Here is a 21,699-nt window from a genome sequence, read left to right on the forward strand (position 1 = left end):
ATGTTATGCTGTCGTGGGGGCCGAAATCTCTATAGCAACGCCTCTGACCGTTACTGTAATAAAAGTGTATGCCAAATTAGTGCTTCAATCGGTCAATTTTGTGCTACTTTTCATTGTTGTGGGGAGTTCTTTTTTAATCAAACTGTCATTTTTCATTCTATATTGTATGGAGACAAAATGTATATGATATAATCGAAAAATGTATATTTATTAACGAAAAATAAATACGATACGAAAAATGCCATTTCTTTTCTTTTTTTAAAAAAAACATTTTCACTTTATGAGATTGCGCACACCTAACACTAGGTGGTACCATTTCTGCAGTTTCGGATCCGGTCAGTTTTGGGATGGGTAGGTTACCTGCTTGAGCAAACTTCACAATAAAGTAAATGCCTGATTGGGAACAGCCGAGGGCGTAAACTGTAAATCAGTGAGCCACATTATTGTTGCATAATTAAATTAATGAATGTAGCCTGATGTGTAGAATCGTCCTCAAATTAGCATACCGTATTTAATAATTAGACGTTTTGTTAAAGTGTAATATAGAATACCCATATTCAAAATATTTAATTTAAATGGATAATATTATAATGTTACTCATACACATTTATTTAAACTATATTTAATTATATTATATTTATTTAAACTATTTAAACTAATAGAACTTTATGGACCATTTAAAATTCCAGTGATGTTTCAATTCAATATTTCAAGTCCTAAGTGCAATAACCCAACATCTATATACAACATCTGCTTAGAAAATCGTTGAAGTAAGCTTAGCTTATAAATAGCGTTTCATTGGGAAAAATATATCTGGAGTAGGCCTATTTAAAATAAGCAGCATACACTGGGGGGTCTGCTGTATCAGCATTTCTTATAGTTCTCGTGCAGCTTCCTTGTCAACGATCTCCACTAGTATGCAGCCCCTCCTCGCCAAGGCTGACGCCTTAACTATTCTGCATAAGATAAGAATAATTTCAGTACTTTTTGCTTCTTTCCACAGCTTAGATGTTTTTAATCAAGACGAACGCTTTATTCTGGACAAACGGCAGAGTGCTGCTTAAAGTTATAAAAAATCATTGACAGCCCGCTGACTTTTCGGGCGCCCGGGGAAGCGGAGAAACCCCCGACTTAAACAGTACTGGCCGGGATAAATGGTTATTGCTGCCGGCTCTACAAGAACAATGACCAGCGGTTCCAGTGGCTTTTTGTTAGTTCCCATACCGGAATATCCCGCGTTGGACCCCCAACCTTATAAAAACATCAAGATCGTTGTTCTGGGCGCAAGTAATGTCGGAAAAACAGGTAAAAGATTTGTTCATGCTGCATCGAACTGGTCCAGGACTTATATCTCACATCTGTATTACAGCTGAATGCAGTTCATTTAACCCAGGACCGTATGCTAAACACTTATAGCTTTATAGTGGCATTTTCTACTTTATATCCAGCATTATTACAACTTTTACATGAAGACGCTAGTCTCAACCGAGAGCTCTGCCAAAACGCGTTACCGCTTTTAATTATCGCGAACAAATTTTAATTGCTTATTCATGCAGCGTCTAGTGAATAACATGCAATTTAAAAAAATAAAATCGAGATTCCTGACCATGTTCAATGCATTCTAAATTACAGAGATCTTTGGGGAGAGCACGGCTATTTGATTGGGTAAAATAATATTACAATAAAATGGTTGTAAAATGGACTTGTAAGTCACATCACTGTTGAACAAAACACATTTACTTAAGAAGAAGGCCCACAGTTAGTTTATTTTTTATCTATTCTCTATATTTATCTGTCTGTGTTTTTGTCTATTTATTTCTTTGATTGTTTATTTGTTTGATTGATTGTTTGACTGATTGTTTGGATTATTTTGTTCCTTCCGTTCCCAGCACTGATAGTAAGATTTCTGACAAAGAGATTCATTGGGGATTACGAAGCAAACACAGGTTAGTTGGCTTTTTCTATGACCTATAAACAAGAGCATAACTTCTGGTTGAGCGCTGGGTGGGGGGGGTGAGGTCTCCACCTATTTAAGGGGGTTGTATTGATCCACACCCATAATTTGCACCCATGCCTGTAAATATCCACTTCAAAGCGTGTGAGAAACATCATCTAAGCTAGCGTAATGTGAACTCAGATATTCAGGTAAGCTTTGTTGAATTTAATGTATTTTTATTATTATTTTAGGGGCTCTATATTCAAGGACTATCAATATAGATGGAGAACAAACGTCTCTACAAGTTCAAGACACCCCTTGTGTATCTCTGCAGGTAAACTCTTTAGAGAGGCATACACATATTCCCTCTCTTGGGAGCTATTATCATACAGCTGCTACAAGTTGCTATTAAGTCTAACTATAAAATAAGCTGATTGACTGGAAAATATCTTTCTTCCATAAAAGGCACATGTCCAGTAGTGTAGACTCTTAATGGTTGATTTTGCAAGTCACTTGTTTACATACGTTGATGGTGGCTCACATGCATGTCACTGGCTAATAGTACGAACACATGATGCAAATGTGTTATGTTTTTTTTGTTTCATAACCCGTTAATAATGTTTGTTTTTATTGGGTTGCCTGTCAGGGTTGGCGCCCATCTGATCTTGCCCCTTTGTGATCCTTCCCTGTTCTGTCCCTTAGCCCTAGTGTATTCATGTTCACTGGGTTCAATGTGCAGCTCAGACTTATCATGTCACCAGTTGTGGATTTGAGGCTGGCCAGAAATGTTTGGTTTGTTCATTGTTTTTCATATTTCCATAATGTTTGTTAATGGTTCTTTGCTTCCCTGTTTTGGTTGGCCCTGCTTGTGTCTGATTTAGATTTTTTTCCCCCTCTTTTCCTACTATAGTCAGTTCTGTTATGTTCCCTTGTTTCCAGTGATTCCCTGACTTGGTGATTGTTATAGCTCCCTAGTCCTTGTGCTCATTTAGTACAGTGGTACCTCAGAACTCAAAATTAATCTGTTCAGAACTCTGGATCGAATCCTAAAAAGTTCGAGTTCTGATCGAATTTTCCCCATAAGAAATAATGGAAAACCAATTAATTGGTTCCCGATGTTATGCCGAAAAAGGCATCCCTGCCGTAGAATTATTGCCAGTGTTCTGACGAGTTGAGTTTTTAGGGGTTTTTTGGGGGGTTAGGGTTAGGGTACATACAAGTTATCTTAGGTTGACGTTCACGGTTTGACTTCTGAGATTTGGATCGAGTTCTAGGTAATTTTTTTTCGAACTGGTTGGTTCGACTTTTAAGAAATTCGAGTTCTAATGAGTTCGAGAACTGAGGTACCACTGTATTTCTGCTTCCACCTGTTTCTCATTTTTCTTGTTCCTCTCCTGATTGGTTAATTGATTGTTAGTTACACCTGTTCCTTGTTTGCCTTGGTGTTCCTGTGTATTTAAATGCTTGCCTTTGTTTTACTCTTTAGTGAGTCATTGTGAGTAGTTACTCTGTGGGTGTGTGTGCTTGTGTGTTAATGGTCTCTGCCTGGTTTTCTAGTCCTGCTCCCTGTGTAGCCTGGTTCTTTAGTATAATCTTATTTCTCCCAGTTTTTTGTTTGACCTAGTGGCCTGTTATTTAGTGATTTTCCCAGTGTGTGTTTGTTTGTCTGGGAGCCATATGTGGATTGTCACTCTTGTTTCCCACCTGTGTCATGCCGTGCCGTAACAGAATGACCAGCCACCTGCTAGTCAGAACAGGGAAGGATCATGATGGGGCAGGGTCACAATGGGTCAGGATCACAATCGGCCAGGGTCTCAATGGGTCAGGATCACAATCGGCCAGGGTCTCAATGGGGCAGGGTCACAATGGGCAGGGTCGGATGGGCGCCCGCCCTGACAGTGAGCCTTACTATGCAGCTTATTTTGAACAATTATTTTTTTGGAAATAAGTATATATTGTTCTTTAATTATTTCATATGAGAAAAACTATTACACCTGAATTGTAACAGTTTTAACCAGGTTTCACAAAAGTCACAAGATACTCTTGCTAATAACTACCGGAGAGAAGGTAAGGAGTGCAGGCTGATTACAGCATGTGGCTGCAGCCTCCACATGATGACCCACCTCGGGGGGGGAGAGCCCATGTGCAGCTGTGCAGCAGGTGACACCTCAGCACCACGCTCGCTCCAGTGGAATGGAACAGTGCGAATATTTTCCAGTAACTGGAGTGCCAATCCTGCCACCAACCCCCAGATTTTTTCCTGAAAGTTAGAGGATGTGTTTGTTGGGCTGGATGTAGGTTAATGTCATATTCAGGATGAAGCAGTTGCAGGCTAAGGGCCCAACGGGGGTCGGATCACTCCTGGTATTCACAGGATTTGAACAAGCAACCTTCCAAGTGGCAGTACAGACCCCTAGCCTCAGACCCACCATCCACCCATAATAAATACCAGCTCAGCCATTAAAGGGGGGAAAGTTAGGATGATTCCAAGAGCCCCTGAATGACAGGGTACCATGTAAAACATAATTGGATTGGTCTGAGTTGGGGCCCATTATGATATGGTTTCATGAGGCCCAAAATCTATAGCAGCGCCCCTGATCACTACATCTACATCGGTATAATCAAAGCCACTCCGCGTCTCTTGCTTACATTTATTTCTATTCATTTTTTTCCCCGAAAACAGATATTGCTCACGTTAATTGTTAATGAATATTGTTTTGAAATATTTATCTACATCGCAATGCTTACCCTGTTTCCAAATTTAAAGATGAAGATAAAGATGCATTTCCTTACAGGGCATGTACCTGGACACAGTTATAGGCTATTCAGGCAAATCAGCTGACAGGAGTCTTTGGACCCTGAAGCACAGGCAGCACATGCAAGCGCCAAACACATTAAAAATGTCATAAATGTCTAAGAAAATGTTTAAAGGGCAAATCCAGGATTTTTAAGTTACATCTGTGTGCTTAGATCATAAATCAGACCCGGATCTGGTGGCCCCTAGTGGTGAAGCGAATCAGGCCAGTTCCACCAAGTGGGAGACAGAGTTGAGGTTTGGCCTTTGGCTGGCCACAGCAAGCAGCTTCACCAAATCTGCACCCCCCCACCCCACCGCATACTGGCTAGGCCCTCCCTGATGTCCCACACTTGCTCTTTTGTTGTGTTCAAAGTGAAAGAGGCCGTAAATCAGAGTGACACAAGATGGCAGCCCTCGCTTCCTGGCAGGCCTGCAGAAAGTGTGTGAAAATGAAACTAGAGACACTATAAATCAATTAACAAAACTCCCATCCCTCATAATATTGGGCCTGCCAACTTTGGTCAGCTGACTGGAGTGAGGTTTTCAATTAGGAACAAGTCTGCACACGCATTTGCATGTATGTAGCAGTTTTATTACCTTAGAAATAAAGGGTTTGCCAACTACCCCAACACTTTTATGTAGTTAATTTTAGGTTTATAATGGAATAATATAGTTTTGCCATAAGATTTCTTTCATGAGCGTGAGAGTCTGAAAGCATGAGTCTCATGCCAGATGCATCAGACTTGGCAACCTTGGTATTTATGTGGTACAGGGCCAGGAATTATTTGAGCCCACTGGTGTCCGTGTGAGGGAATGGTGTGTGAGTGAAAGATGTGTGAGGGAATGGTATGTGAGTGAATGATGTGTCAGTGAATTATGTGTGAGGGAATGGTGTGAGAGTGAATGGTGTGTGAATGATGTGAGTAAACGGTGTGTCAGTGAATGATGTGTGAGGGAATGGTGTGTGAGTGAATGATGTGTCAATGAATGATGTGTGAGGGAATGGTGTGTGAGTGAATGGTGTGTCAGTGAATGATGTGTGAGTGAATGATGTGTGAGGGAATGGTGTGTGAGTGAATGGTGTGTGAGTGAATGATGTGTAAGGGAATGGTGTGTGAGTGAATGATGTGTGAGGGAATGGTGTGTGAGTGAATGGTGTATGAGTGAATGATGTGTGAGTGAATGTAGTGTGAGTGAATGATGTGTGAGGGAATGGTGTGTGAGTGAATGATGTGTCAATGAATGATGTGTGAGAGAATGGTGTGTCAGTGAATGATGTGTGAGTGAATGATGTGTGAGGGAATGGTGTGTCAGTGAATCATGTGTAAGGGAATGGTGTGTGAGTGAATGGTGTGTGAGGGAATGGTGTGTGAGTGAATGATGTGTAAGGGAATGGTGTGTGAGTGAATGATGTGTGAGGGAATGGTGTGTCAGTGAATGGTGTATCAGTGAATGATGTGTGAGGGAATGGTGTGTGAGTGAATGATGTGTGAAGGAATGGTGTGTGAGTGAATGGTGTATGAGTGAATGATGTGTGAGTGAATGATGTGTGAGGGAATGGTGTATGAGTGAATGGTGTGTGAGGGAATGGTGTGTGAGTGAATGATGTGTGAGGGAATGATGTGTGAGGGAATGGTGTGTGAGTGAATGGTGTGTGAGGGAATGGTGTGTGAGTGAATGATGTGTGAGGGAATGGTGTGTGAGGGAATGGTGTGTGAGTGAATGATGTGTGAGTGTGCCCTGCAATGGGTTGGCCCCCCATCCTGGGTTGTTACTCATCTAGTTGACACATCCTTAAAACTTATCCAGAACTGTAAGATGTCAGTGAACTGATTACAAAGAGTGCTGCTGTACTACCCAGCTAGTGAGGTTAAAGGATTGTGACACTTCTGTGACATGTGCTCCGCCCACAGCAGGTTGACGGGGAAGGCCTTATCTGTCAGGAGCAGATCAATCACTCCATCTACTGGGCGGACGGCTATATGCTGGTGTTCTCCATCACAGACGACAGCAGCTACCGCACTATCCATCCTCTCTACCAGCACGTGCGTCGCATTCACCCCGGTGGCAACATTCCCATCATCCTCGTGGGCAACAAGAGTGACCTGCTGCGTGCCAGGCAAGTGGCGGTGGAGGACGGTGAGGCACTGGCGGCGGAGCTGGGGGGCGCGTACTTCGAGTCCTCAGCCAGGGAGAACCATGAAGGGGTGCGTGAAGCCTTCCTGCACCTGTACCAGGAGATAAGCCGGACTTTCCGAGGTGCGAATGGGGAGAAGCGGCGGGCAGGTCTTCACCAGGGCAGGCCCAAGTCGCCCAACATGCAGGAACTTAAGAGGAGGTTCAGGCAGGCTCTCTCCTCCAAGGTCAAGTCTGCTTCTGTTCTGTGAGGTACGCCAGGCACCCCCGAGAGACACACCAAAACGGGACGTGCCCCATCTGAGAGTGGCTTGGGGCATGTCTGATGGAGCAATACACCAAGGAGTAACTCAGGAAGAATGATTCCCATTCCACTTGTTTTGATCTAATTTCTCATCCATCAAAAGGAAGAAATCCCACCAGCTATGGTTCCTGTTAGCAATCAGTAACCTTTGATTATGCATTATTTATCTGTAGAGGTAGCCAAAGATCATTACTGAAAGGATATTTATTGAAAAGTATATTAAAAGTTTATTCCAGCCCCAAAGTATTTAATTATACATACATCTGTTGTTCAACAAAATCTCATTAATGGTCATTTACAAGCAATATGAATGTACTGAAGTATAGTTAGTTGTAAGTGTAGCTATATTTGAGAATAAAAAGGGTAACATTAAATTTTCAAAGCTGCCTGCTACGGATTTATCCATCATCGACAAACATGTTTATTAGTTTATCAGAATCAGGATTAATGTTTCCCTGGAACAAAGATACAAAAAAATTTATGGTGATATTATAATTCCAACAAAACATCTGTGCATTGCTCATAATGTCATCTTTCTGTGTCCTGGTGCACTGTCTCTGGTCTTAACTTCCTCCACAAGATCAGCAGAACAAGCCTTCAGATCTGCTGCCAGGAGAATTCCTCTCACTGACTCCCTGCTCCAGTCTCCCTCCAAAAGTACAGACAGTGATAAGTGACAGAAACTTCACAGTCCTCATTCCTTGGCTGCTCATCTGTTTCATTTAGATCCTCTCATAAATGTTTCTTCTTTTCTGACCTTCCTATTAGAGCTTCCAATTCAGCTTGATGACTTTTGAGAAAAAACTGTAGTCTGCAGAAGCTGAATGGCTGCAATGAAGAAGTCAGCCAAAGCTTGGATTTTCGATTATAGGGAAATTGAACTTTTTATATATCATTCACCATCTTTGATCCAGTAGGAGCGTACATACCCTATATTGCCAAAATATTGGGACACCCCCCCCCCCAAATCATTGAATTCAGGTGTTCCAATCACTTCCATAGCCACAGGTGTATACAATCAAGCACCTAGGCATGCAGAAACAAATATTTGCGAAAGAATGGGTCACTTTCAGGAGCTCAGTGAATTCAAGTGTGGTACCGTGATATGATGCCACCTGTGCAATAAGTCCATTTGTGAAATTTCCTCGCTACTAAATATTCCACAGTCAACTGCTAGCGGTATTATAACAAAGTGGAAGCAATTGGAAACAAAAGCAACTCAGCCAGAAAGTGGCAGGCCATGTAAAATCACAGAGGGGGACAACGCATGCTGAGGCGCACAATGTGCAGAAGTCGCCAATTGTCTGCAGAGTCAAAAGCTACAGACCTCTAAACTTAATGTGGCCTTCAAATTAGCTTAAGAACAGTGCGTATAGAACATCATGGAATGGGTTTCCATGGCCGAGCAGCTGCATCCAAGCCTTACACCAGCAAATGTAATGCAAAATGTTGGATGCAGTGGTGTAAAGCACACTGCCACTGGACTGTAGAGAAGTGGAGACGTGTTCTCAGGAGTGAGGAGTCATGCTTCTCTGTCTGGCAATCCGATGGACGAGTCTGGGTTTGGTGGTTGCCAGGAGGGCGGTACTTCCCTGACTGCCTCGTGCCAAGTGTAAAGTTTGGAGGAAGGGGGATTATAGTGTGGGGTTGTGTGACGACCCTGACGTTTCTCCAGGCCCTACTGGGAAGAGTGTGGCTGATCTTGATTGGCCTATCCTATAATTAATTTTTCAGGGGTTGGGCTTGACCCCTTAGTTCCAGTGAAAGGAACTTTTTATTTTTATTTTTCAAGTAATAAACACTTAATTCTTTACCTGTAATTCAGAGATCTTGGCCTGTTATTAGTGTGGCATGGATATCTGTCCTAGGTGGGAGATTGATGAGCCCCACCGTGTTCTCTCCCTTGTGGAGTGGAATACATGTTTTCCTCAACACAATTTCTTTAGTGCATTATATTAAAATCAGAGGTGGAAAGTTCAGGTTCAGAAAGTAAAAATCCAGACCAAGATTTTGCTTCAACCAACCAGTTGAGTACAAAGAGTCACAGTCACAAAGTACTCCACTGGTTGGTTGGAACAAAACCTTGGTCCAGATTTATACTTTCCGGACCCAAACTTTCCACCTCTGATTAAAATCCCGTGGGAATAGTTATTTCTGAAATCATGTTGTTTGCGAGCTAGCTAAAGAAAAGGGGCATTGAGCCAAGGGGTCATGAAGGCAGCAAAAGCAAAGATAACTGTGCTAATGACCTTACAAGGCACAGCTGTTCCATGACCTGCAATGTACTTATCACTTGTCATTTTTTAAAGAACCCAGATAAGCCAACAGCAAATGTAGGGACTGGGATAGTAACTGATGTTACTCTGTTAATCACAGTCTTCAGGCCAGGCCCTGGTTTGATTTGCTCTAGGTTATTTTATTCAGTGAAGTATGACTTCACATTTCAACTTTTACGTTACAAAGCATGTGTCCTGAGGACTTTAGGTCAATTAGATTAGGCATTAAAATGAGTAGAATATGTATGACAGACAAATCCAAGGTCTCGGTTAGAACATGGTTTGCAGCGGTTACAGCATGAAGCTGAACTTTTTGTTCTCACAGTTCTTGACAGTGTACACTTTTAAAGGCCATAAAATAACAATAAGCCTCAATATTTTTGTCCTTCAATCAGCCCTGTAGTGTTACCGCATGTTTACATAATGCATTCTTGGTCTCTTACACCAGACCAGTTTTCTTCAGTGACCTCTAGTTGATTCCAATCTTGTGTCAGACTTGATATTGCTGGTCTGCAATTCCTCCCCATCAGTTAACTGGAAGGCAGGAAGTTCTTCCAGTGAATATCTGACTTATAGGAAGCAGCCTGAGCTCAGAAACATGGGCTTTTTGTTCTGTCTAATATGTTATACTGTTGTTGTTCTGGCCCTTTAAGATTGGGGGTTCAAATCCTGTCTCTGCTATGTGTGTGTGAGAGTTATGTATGTATGTCCCCACAATCTGATAGAAACCTGCTGTTTTGACATTGAGGGGACCAACCATACCACCCATAAATATCTGTGACTGCAATCAAACTAAAAATGCCAAAAATCTTGTATGTTGTTTGGTTACCTATGGTTAAGGTTAGGGCTGGGTAGGTTTAAGGTCGTCATGTTGACATTAGGGTTATGCTCACGGAAATGAATGGAGAGTCTCCACGAAAATATGAAATTGTAAACTGTGTTTGTGTGTGTGCATGCGTGCGTTCATGTGTGTGTGCATGTGCGCGTGTGTGTGTGCGTTCACATGTTTATGCATGTGCTTGCGTGTGTGCGCGTGTGCATGTGTGTGTGTTCACGTGTGTGTGCGTGCACGTGTGTGTGCGCATGTGCGCGCCCGTTTCAGTCCCCCTGAGATAGACTGTGTCCCCTTTAAAGCATTGGCATCCCTTTCTATTTGTGGAATGTATAGTCCTGGGTCACTAATTCTTAGGCAGAAGACTTTCATGTTTCCACACTTGTCGATATCGTGACTTCATGGAATTTCCCGTGGTAAGATGAATAGGTACACTTTATTCTCTAGACAGATTTGAGAATATGGAAACAGGAATTGGAACATCTGGTTTTTATTCCTATTTAAGAAAAATGATCAACTTATCAAAGGTAGGATGCTCTTTTCGGAGGGGTGCAGGGGTGGACTGGGAACAAAAAGCAGCCCGGGAATTTGCTGTCAAGCAGCACCAATTTGATATTTTAACAGCAACCAAAGACGGAGGGGTTGGGATATTTTCATTCCCCTTGGTATATTTTGCCAATCAGGATCTTATAGGGTAGCGACTGACAGGACTGGCCCACGTGGAAAATTCTGACACTTCCCGATGGCCAATCTGCATCTGGAAGAGTCTTTCAGCAAAACAGCTATTTAGTAAAAATTAGTGATTATTTTGCGAAAGGGCTACAGCGATTTCAAATGAGCAGGGATGGGGAAGCTAAGAGACTCCACTGTGTTTTGGAGTCCAGCAGTGATTTCCTGCCCAAAGTCTGTTTGTCGTCAATGCCCTCCTCATTTTTCATCGTTTCATTCCACTCTCATTCCGTATGAAATAAAAACATTTAAAAGTGGAAAGGGAGGAAAACTCAGGGCCAGTTTGTTACTTTTTAGCTGTGGGAGGATTTCCTGTGTGGAGGATGGTTGGTCCACATTTTTTTTCTTCCTTAATTTCCCAGACATCCCTCTCTCCCCTTTTCCCACCCATCCAGACCGAGTGCTGACGTTCTCACAGTGCTGCACCGCTACAAGATGTAAAGGGATCTCGGCGCTAACCAAACCACATTTATAAATGACACTTTATAAGGCAGTAATTACTCCAGGTAATCGCAATTGTGTGTTTTTTTGGCTAAGGCATATGGGCTAATGTCCTCAAGTTGGCACGACTGTGGCATCTCCGGAGGGTCCTACATAGAGCTTTCCTGAACAGTCACCAAGTCGGGCTTTGGTGAATAGTACCAATGGCAGGACATAATGGAAAGCAAGTGTCAACCAATGAAGTGCAGGTAGACACTTAGGGACTTAATTTCACTGTTTACTGGCCAACAACAGCAACTACATATTCTTTGGAGAAAAGAACAACTACCCAGTCACCCTCAGAATAACTACTCAATCACCCTCACTTAAATAAAAAAGCAAATCTATTAAAAAAGAAAAAATCTGTTTATTTATGAATCACACAGCATATGTACAAGGTGTACAAGGTGGGAGCACATGCTATACTGTCATGTTTTGCTTCCTATAATGAACAATAACAGATTTATTGGTATTCAGTGGGTCATAGTTTAGTGTGATTTCTACTGTTCAACAAGTTAGTCAAACATTTAATCATAAATAGTTCTTTAAAAATCTCCTGACGACACTGAATGTTATGTTTGTCTGTGAAGATCTGCCACATTATGACCAATTTGGGTAGCTGGAATGAAAAAACTCTGTGAGAAATAGGCAAGAGATTAAGGGTACAGTGAGTGGGGGGGTTCTATAAATAAACGCCTGTTCAAAGAAGTTCAGATTCATCTGTATGCAGACCAAATCGTACAAATGTGTGACACTGCCCCCTACAGTTACAAAAATGAACTAGCCTGCATAAACAAGCAGTGCTCTATGGATCAAAATTCGTGCCACCTTGAAATGCAAACACGACTTCGGCATGTGCGGCAAAAACAATCAACACGACGTATTGGTTTAGTGAACAGAACGCAGAACTGTATGACACAAGCGTACCATCTTACCGGGATATCGGGAGGAAGATGATGTGTTGGAAACGTATATCTGATAAAAGAGGCAGGCCAGGTGTGTTTTGACAGTTAGCATACCTTGTTGTTGGCAGTATATGTGAAAAAGCATGTGACAAGTACAGATTTCAATGTCCTAATTGAAAGAATGAGATAAAGAGGTATAGTTGTAATACATATGTCATTGTCACAGTAAACTGAAAATATTTTCCCCACTCATACAGCAGATGAGTGTAAAAAGAACTGGAAGAACCTCAGGGACAGGTACATTAAGGAGAGAAAGAACATAAGAGAAAAGATGAGTGGCACAGGGGCAGACCAGAATAAGCCATCCTGGAAATATTTTGCCATGCTGAGTTTCCTGGAGCCTCATGTCAGGGAGAGACCACCTCCTCCAACATGCCTCCATCCCTAGAGAACAGACCCTCTAGTCCCCAGGCTACCTTACTTCTCTTGCCAGCATCATCACCTGGCACCTGCCCTGATGCTGAAACAGTCAACCTGTACCTGACTGAAGTATTTCCCAGCACCCTGAATACCTCGTCACTCCTAGCCACTGCGTCCACATTACAGGAGCCTTCATCTCTGGCCCCTTCTCTGTCTCAGGAGCCTGGGCCATCCACCTCAGCATGCTGCACCTCAAGGCCTTCCCCAGCACCCCCCCTCCCCCCAATTCAGATAGTTCAAGGCAGGGCAAAAAAAGGCAGAGGCATGAGTTTGAGAGCAAGATCTTGAAAGTTCTTGAGCAGTCTATGGATGAGGAAGGGCTATTTCTTTTAAGTCTAGCCCCACGTCTGAGAAACCTGTCACCAGAAAAGAGAAGTGAAGTGAAAATTGAAATCCTGACAGCTTTACACAGGGCAGAGCTTTCAAAGGGACAGATTTATTATTGAGTGTTTTAGTTTCCTTCCCCTGTGTTATTGTTCCAAGCAGATCATGTAATTCCCTAAGTACTGAGGTCATGGTCATCTGAGTGAAGCCACTGAATGCAATGTTTATTATTGGTTTCATCATACGTATTAGTATTATTATTGTGTATTATTTGCATTATCATCATCATTAATAAAAGGTGACGTGGAAGCAAAGTCAAGTTGCATTCCTCTTATGAAGTGATGTATAAATTACTGCACCCTGTCCATTACAATTTGAAGTCAAGACACAAATGCAATCACATTTCACATTTCATTTTACTGTTCATGGTTAATTGTGCAGTACATATCTAGCCATGTGATGCTGTATTCCAGGATTTTTTTATATTTCAGTATTTCCATACTGTCAGCATTGATGAAGTGATTGCTTTTGGTGTTGTACTCACTAAAACTATGTTGACAAAAGTTTGACCATTTTATTTGAGGTCATACAGTACATGCTTTGAGCTTGCGCACAGTAGGGGGTGGCTCTCCTCTAACCATGATTCAACATTCAAGAGATTTATTTGTCACATACAGTACAACATGCAGTGAAATGTATCTCTGTGTTCACCCTTATTTGGCTGCGTAGAAGTAGAAGAGAAAAAAAGAAAGAAAAAAGGTAAGAAGTAGGAGTAAAAAAAAAAGAGAAATTACAATATATAAATACTATGTATGAGTGCAAGATCTGAAAAATATGAAATATAGTGCAAAATCTGCGGTCTTAGTGCATTTTTAGTGCAAGCGTACATAGTGTACAGCAAGGAGCATAGTTAATCTGCGTTGAGAAGCCTGGGGGAAAAAGCTCTTCCTTAGTCTCTTAGTCCTGGACATCAGGCAACGGAACCGTCTGCCTGAGTTCAGCCTGCGGAACAGACAGTTTGTGGGGTGTAAGGAGTCCTTAATTATCTTAGTACCTCTGGACCTGCAGCGTCTTTTGTAGGTGTCCAGCAGGGAGGGCAGAGGAGATCTGACACGACGCTCGGCCGCCCTGATCACCATCTGCAGGGCTTTGTGGTCCTTTAGAGAACAGCTCCCAAACCATACCGTGATGTTCATGGTCAAGATGCTCTCCACAGCAGCTGAGTAGAAGGTTTTTAGGATCGCTGGAGTGACCCTAAATCTCCTCAGCTGCCTCAGGTGGTATAACCGCTTCCTTGCTCTGGTGACCAGAGTGCTGACATGTGCCAAGTGCCAAGTGAGGTCTTCAGTTAGCAGAACCCCAAGGTACTTGATGTTATCCACCCTCTCCACTGGAACGCTGTTGATCTGGAGCGGTGAGAAGGAGCGCTGCTTCTTCTTGCTGTAGTCCACTATCAGCTCTTTAGTTTTCCTGACATTCAGACTGAGGCAGCTGGATCTACACCATACCGACAGGTTCTCCACCTCCCTCAAGTAGGCTGACTCATCGTTGTTGGTGATGAGTCCAATTACCACTGTGTCGTCCGCAAACTTCACAATGGTGTTGGAGCTGTTGGAGGCGACGCAGTCGTTGGTGTAGAGCGTGTAGAGCAGGGGGCTCAGAACACACCCTTGAGGAGCTCCAGTGCTGAGGGTGATGGTGTTGGACACACGGGGTCCCACTCTCACTGTCTGTGGTCTACCAGTGAGGAAATCTAACACCCACATGCACAGCTGGGAGTTCAGACCCAGGTCCCCCAGTTTGGTGAACAGTCTAGATGGAACGATGGTGTTGAAGGCTGAGCTGTGATCCACAAAGAGCAGCCTTACATAATTTCCATTACTCCTCAGTGGATCTGTTAGGGCGGTAGGCGAATTGTAATAGGTCTATGGAATTGGGGATGGATGAACAGATAAAGTTTTTTACCAGCCTTTCAAACACCTTCATGACCAGAGATGTTAGGGCTACTGGGCGGTAGTCATTCAGGCCGGAGGGCTTGTTGTGCTTCGGGATGGGAACTATGGAAAGGCAGGGATCTCCTGTTCTTCGTGTGAGGTGGGAACTTCTGGTGTGGAATTCCACCCCTGGAAGTTGTGAAGGGCCACTGTTGCTTTCACAATGGCATCCACATTTGTGGGGAATACTCCAATTACCCGGTGGTAGATCCTCCACTGTGCAGCCAGAATCCCAAAGGCATTTTCAGCAACTCTCCTGGCACTAGACAGGCGATAGTTGTACATCCTGTTTGGTTGGGAGAGGTGTCGTCCAGGATAGGGCCTCAGAATATTCCTCCTTGCAATAAAAGGAGAAGAAAAAGGACAGGTCTAAATCCAACAAAAATAACAAATAATAAGATAATTTAGCGCTAAGAAAGAGTGGGAAAACTATCCAGACAAAATAACTGACTGAAAAAGTTGTTCTGCAAAAAATGGTGCAAGTGATATTACAAAAGGAGGAATAGCTCCTTAATTGAGTCAGTCAGGAGAACATAATATTTATTCGAGGCTGTCTATTGGGGCTAGAGGATGTAACATCCAATGTGTACATGACACAATCAATGCAATTCAAAGTAAATTCCGAACCTTACCTGAGGGGAAAAGCCTCATCTAGCACAAAAACATGAGGCATGGGTCCCAGGTGGTCAGCACCTGGAAGAGGAGTATCCCCAGGCAAATCCAGCCTCCCTACATGCAGGACTTTTCCAAAGTTGGAGGCAGCAAGGATCCCTCCATCACTGCTTCGACCAAAAGCTCCAACATCCACCACCCCGAAGAGATACCTCGCATCCACAACTGCCAGCAGTACAATGGAGTATGTTCCCTTGTAATTAAAATACTGGGAACCCGAATTATGTGGTGCCTGGATCACCACATACTTGCCATCTATTGCCCCCACACAAATCGGGAAGTTCCACCTCTCCTTGAATACGAGAGCAATCTCCTGCCAGTCAGCAGCCTTTGGTACATCATGCACCAGGCTGTCCCAAATGGCCTTGGAAACATGTGGCACAATCTCTGCCACAGTGGACATGCCCACCCGGTAAATGGAGGCAATGGTGGTGTTGGAGTCACCAGCTACATGGTATCTGAAATTAATGGCATTAAACATGAGAATTTCAGATCTGCATCCAGACCTTTTTTAAATGGCATGGAGCTTTTTGTCCTTGTCATTGTATATTTGATAGTGCAAGCCACAGGTATGTATGTAGTTCACTGCTAGTGAAACCTACATGTGTAGGCCACTTCATGCTAACATATGTAGCATACCTATGCACAATTCACTGGATATACAGTATGTTGGTGGGAGATTTGAATGCCAACGGTGGATACAGATCTGTACACTTCATTCTCATGGTCTGATTTGAAACACAGTTCTCATATAGCCTATCCGCACTGAAATAATGTACAACTTATCAATGACTAATTTATGACGTTTATTAATGAGACACAGGGCTGTCTTGACAGGACAAATTAATTTTAACCTACTTTGCATTCAATTGTTGGTTAACCTTGCTGTACACACTGCTGAGGACTAGGTACAGGTTAGCCTACATAGCTAAATATGAGACTGTTCGCTACTGTACTGATATAACATTTTATTTTCAAATGCCAACCTCAGACAAATTGCCAGCCGCTGCGTTGGAGATGCGAGGTCCCACTCTTCTCAGCAGACTGTCAAACTGCTCCATACCAGTCGAAAGTAGACGTGGAACCGGTCGCTGTGCAAACGGAGGTCCTTTACCAGCCTGAATTCCCCAAGCTACTCTCTGGACCTGAGGGTCTCATGCACCCGCAGCCTCCTCTTCCTTGATGGTCTTACTAGCACAGCTAGTGCTAGTGCTTTTTTCTTAGCATGCGACATATACATCGGCATGACTGACCGCCGGTGCAACAACAAAATGACAGGAGAGTGTTTTGAAAACCACACCCACTTTTCCCACTGAAGCCCCGCAGCGAGCGCACACCGCTGTTGTTTTGACTGGATGCGGAAACCTCGCGCCGTGCACAACGCATGCCGTGTTTGGTCTGTGAAGCCCTTTACTCATCTCTAGGGGTCAGTGTAGAAGTCCCTTCAGAGGGATCATATTCCTCAGTCTCCCTGGGAAGGTCTATGCCAGAGTACTGAAGAGAAGGATTTATCTGTTGGACAAACCTTGAATCAAAGAGGAGCAATGCAGATTCCATCCTGCTTACAGACCACTGAGACCAGCTCTATACCCTTACAAGAATACTGGAGAGTTCATGGGAGTTCATCGTTAAGTCTATGGTGCTCTGCTGTTGCATTCTTCACAACTTATTTGAAATGCATGGTGAGAGGTATATAGATGACTGGGACCCTCCTGTTGCAGCAGAACAACTCCCTGTGGCAGAACCAAACAGGGAAGTCGATGGGGCAGCACTTAGGGCGCGCAATGCCCTGATGCATTATGTAAATACCGCTTAGCATTGTTGTGTTTTTTTGTTGCATTGTTAATCTTTCCTGGATATGTTTGCCATATCACATGTTTCATTTTGTTTGTTCCAATACTGTATAGCTGAGACTGTTGGGTGGAAAAAAGATTTATTAAAGTGTCTTGAGTGCAAGTGTTTTTAAGTCCAAGTATTGTCAAATGCAAAAATTCACATTAAATGCCCATATAACAACACACACCACACACACACACACAAATAAAAAAAATAAAAAATAAACCGGCAACAAACAACGTTTTAGTGCGCTGAGTTCGGGGGACGGTTGTTGTTCACTGCCTGAACAAGCTGTCCCAAAACATTAAGCAGTCCACGATTAAATTCGTTCATGCTTTGTAACAGCTCCATCTCTCTCGCAGCAGCAGTCCGTTCATGCTGTTCTAGATCCTGAAGGACCTTAAGCTGCTGTTCGTGGCGTTGATCCTCGCGGTGCTGCGCCATTTCGAACATCGTGGCTAAGCTTTCTGACCGTCTACGTTTCCTTCTGGCTGTTAATTTAAAAGACAAAATTTCATTTACATAACTGCTTATAAAACCATCTTAATGCAGAAATTGCTGTTCAATTTGAGCTCATCCATTTGCCTTACCTGCAGTGGGGGTACTACGGGGCTTCCACATTGCCAGCAAAGGACGTAGACGATGAAGGAGCTGGTGAAGATTGCATGGGACTATCTAGAGATAAACACATGCTGTATATAAACTGTATATAAAGTCACATATTACAGATAAAACTGAACACAAAAGTACTTCATTTTACCTGAATTGTCTTCGGTCACACTGTGTTCTTCAGTCGCCTGACTGGAAATCACTGGAGACACGCCAGAGTCCACGATGTTACTTCTGCACGTATTTGTGGGCCTGTGGCCCAAAACGGCGTCCAGTTCCTCAAACCATGTGTTGGTTTTCCTGTCGGCGCCACTCCTGTTATTGTGATCTTTCAGTTTTCTGTAGTCCTGCTTCAGTTTCTTGATCTTCAAGCGGCATTGTTCTGTGTTTCGCGTGTGTCCCATGTCTTCCATGCGGCTTGATATTGCCGCAAATACTTTTTTATTTTTAGTTGTGCCCTCCAAATCCCAATGGATCTGTTCATCTGACCATATGGCGATTAAAGCCTGCGTTTCCTCATTCGTCCATCCTTCCATATTACTTTTTTATAGTTTTGTTTCAACTGCTTTCTACTACTTATTCGTACGTTTCTCGCTGTTCGCTGTGTTTCAAAACATGGCGGTTGTATTTTGTGTTTCAGCGGCAGGCTATTTGCATAACCAATCGACAGCAAATACATTTGTAAGTCCCACCCCAAAGTACCGAAGTACCAAAGAAGTACCCCAACTGGTTTGGCACTTTCTGTACTCGAGATTTCGGTACTGGTACTCGACCGGAAGTCAATGGAAAAGCGAAAGTACCGAAAATACCATACTGAAAGTACTGTACTTTGTGCGGTGGAAAAGTGCCCTTAATTGTGGCCAACGACAGCGGGTGTGTCGAATTGTATTTTTTGTGTGTTCGAGTGGTACTGTATCCTGGCATTGAGTAGAAGTGGAGGAGCTGAGGGATATCAAAGAGAAGGGCATTCAAGTTAGCGGTGCTGGACTGGAGGCCACGTGCACCATCTTGGAGATCCGGAACCCCGGAGCTGTTTTGCACGGGCAGATACACAGGCGAGATCGAGTGACACTGCCATACAGAGGCCTCCTCCTGCAACTCATCTCAACTTATTCCATTGTCGAATGGTAAACCTGTTCTATCTACTTACCCTTTACTACTGGGTAAAGGACTCGGTAAGATTGCAGGACTTAACAACAAATATATGGGAAAAGTATGTATTGAGTGTAATTGTTTAAGTGCAGCCGAATGGTATTTGGGAGTGTTTGTTTAATGTGATTTATGTGTTGTACTTTAAATAGTGAATGCCTATTGGTGTTGCGTTATGTTCCTCAGAGACATTGTGACCTTGGAGTATTTTCATTTTGTGTTAACTATGTTTTTCTGTTATTGATGGCGACGGAACAAATTGTTGTGAATTGTTAAAAGGGTATGCTCGTGCTGTCATTTCTTTTGAGTTAATGTGGTCTAATTCAGCCTTACGGTCTGAAATATTTTCCTTTATGCCGTGCGTGTTATAGTCTACTGTTTATATATTCAGTACATCTATGGTAAGGTTTGAGGACAATGGAAAGATAAGCAACCTTTCCGCTTACAATAAATCACTCATTTATCTGCTTATTTTGTGTTTAGGGTGATTCATGTATCCGAATGTCGAGTATCTATTTAGGGGTAGGGGCGTCACACCTGATGTGCTAGATCTTGGGAGTGCAGGGCTGCCGGCAGGTTATATCAATAATTAGCTGAAAGCACATACACTTCAGGGTGCCAACCGTGTCCATTTCGTCTCCTGAATCTGTCTTCCAACATCTCCCTGCAGCAGGCTAGGTAAAACATATTTGCACACAAAAATACTGGGACTAAAAGAATTTGGGGTGAGGGACTTGGATCCTCTCATTACTTAGTCACCCTGAGTAGGATAACAGCTGTTTCCCCCTACATGGTGGGGCGTAATCTCTATGGAAGGCCATTTGGGACTTAACGCCTACTTTGATGTCAACACGCAAACAAATAACGTCTTAATACGTACATTTTTTACGCGTTAAGCCGTTCTGATGTCTTAACACATCTTAAACATGGCCAATTTGAACACCTTAAGACGTTTGTACCTTTAATGCATCTATGCTATTGGTTGGCATAAACGTACACACCCCTTTTGATGTAGGGGCTATACGTATGCAGTACATGCTCTGTAGGTTGTAGTCACGTGGTCTCTACATTGTAGTCACGAGGACTCTACATTCAGCCATGTGAGTCCTACATTGTGATTACGTATATGCAATGTATGTATTGCATGTCAAACGTGACTGTGATGTTGTATTCGGCACAGTCCATTTGTTGGAGGGGTGAATCGCGGGCTTATTTAAACTGGCAGAACGGAGGAGAGGTGGCAGAGAAGAGTGGCTTCTAGATGTTAAGATGGCATCTAGAATGTTTTCGGACAACTGCGCTCATACATTTTCGGAATGCACGTGAGTTTTATCATCGGATGACCAACAACTGGAGTTTGTACAGCCATCCATAATCTGGTAATCAGGAATTGTGACAGGCTCAAGCCAAGTTAAATATATATAGATTGCGATAGATAGAAGTTAACGGCAACATTTTAATCATTTGCATGGTTTTCCAATCTCTGACAGCAGAATTTACGTTTGTTGTTATGTTATGGGTGCTTAGCTTAGTTTGGTTATTTGTAATTTTACGTATAAAACTGCACTTTGATGAGGTAATGTCACGCCCCGCTCCGTCCGCTCCCGATGTGTGCCACGCCCACCTCGTTACCTCGTGTGATTCCCTGATTGTCTCTTACCTGTGATTCGTTACCCTTAGCCTGTGTCTTGTATTTAGTCCGTGTCTAAGTCAGTGTACCCCAGATCTGTCATTGTTGTATAGTCCGTCGATGTCCGTACCTGTCCTTCTGCCTCTAAATAAACCCTTTTACCGGACTTCCTGGCTTCGCTCGCCTGCTTCCTTGCTCGCACTCCCCACCGAAGCTGACAGAATGACAGATCTCCCTGAAAGCACGAAGCAGCAGTCCGAGCACCACCGGCTCGGACTGCTGCAGGACTTCGTGTACTGGCATTCCCAGCCCGAGGTACAAGAAGACCCGGTAGCCCTGGAGCTGGCTAGCCGGGGCCGGGACCTGCTCCGGAAGGAGCGCCCGTCGGGGCAGGACTACCCGCTTGGCAAAGCCCGGAAATGCCTCCGTCGGCTACAACGCCGGCTCGCCGAGCGAGGGGAGAAGCTGCAGGAGGAGACTCCGTCGCTCTTCCTGGGAGCCTGCTATCTCCTCCCCGCCTGGGATGACACCATCGCTACGAGCCTGGCCAGCTCTCATCCGGAGCAGCCCCCTCCGATGGAGGCTTATTACTATCGGCCGGAGCGTCTGG

The 21,699-nt window shown here is 43.5% G+C and overlaps 1 protein-coding gene across 2 annotated transcripts; it reads left to right on the plus strand.

Annotated features, from left to right (window-relative positions):
• Positions 1 to 301: 301 nt before the first annotated feature.
• On the plus strand, positions 302 to 18,117 carry LOC111854932 (ras-like protein family member 11A-like). 2 transcript variants are annotated; one of them, XM_023833427.2, is made up of 4 exons: positions 302 to 351; positions 1,890 to 1,946; positions 2,188 to 2,270; positions 6,647 to 18,117. In XM_023833427.2, exons 1-4 carry the CDS (start codon positions 348 to 350, stop codon positions 7,118 to 7,120), a joined length of 618 nt encoding a protein of 205 aa, XP_023689195.2. In that variant the 5' UTR covers positions 302 to 347; the 3' UTR covers positions 7,121 to 18,117. The 2 variants fall into 2 exon arrangements, with proteins under 2 accessions (XP_023689195.2, XP_023689194.2); XM_023833426.2 differs by lacking the exon at positions 302 to 351 and adding an exon at positions 902 to 1,305 and having other exon boundaries at positions 6,647 to 18,115.
• Positions 18,118 to 21,699: the final 3,582 nt, after the last annotated feature.

Source organism: Paramormyrops kingsleyae, chromosome 24 (assembly GCF_048594095.1).
Source record: "Paramormyrops kingsleyae isolate MSU_618 chromosome 24, PKINGS_0.4, whole genome shotgun sequence".
Classification (NCBI taxonomy): Eukaryota; Metazoa; Chordata; class Actinopteri; order Osteoglossiformes; family Mormyridae; genus Paramormyrops; species Paramormyrops kingsleyae.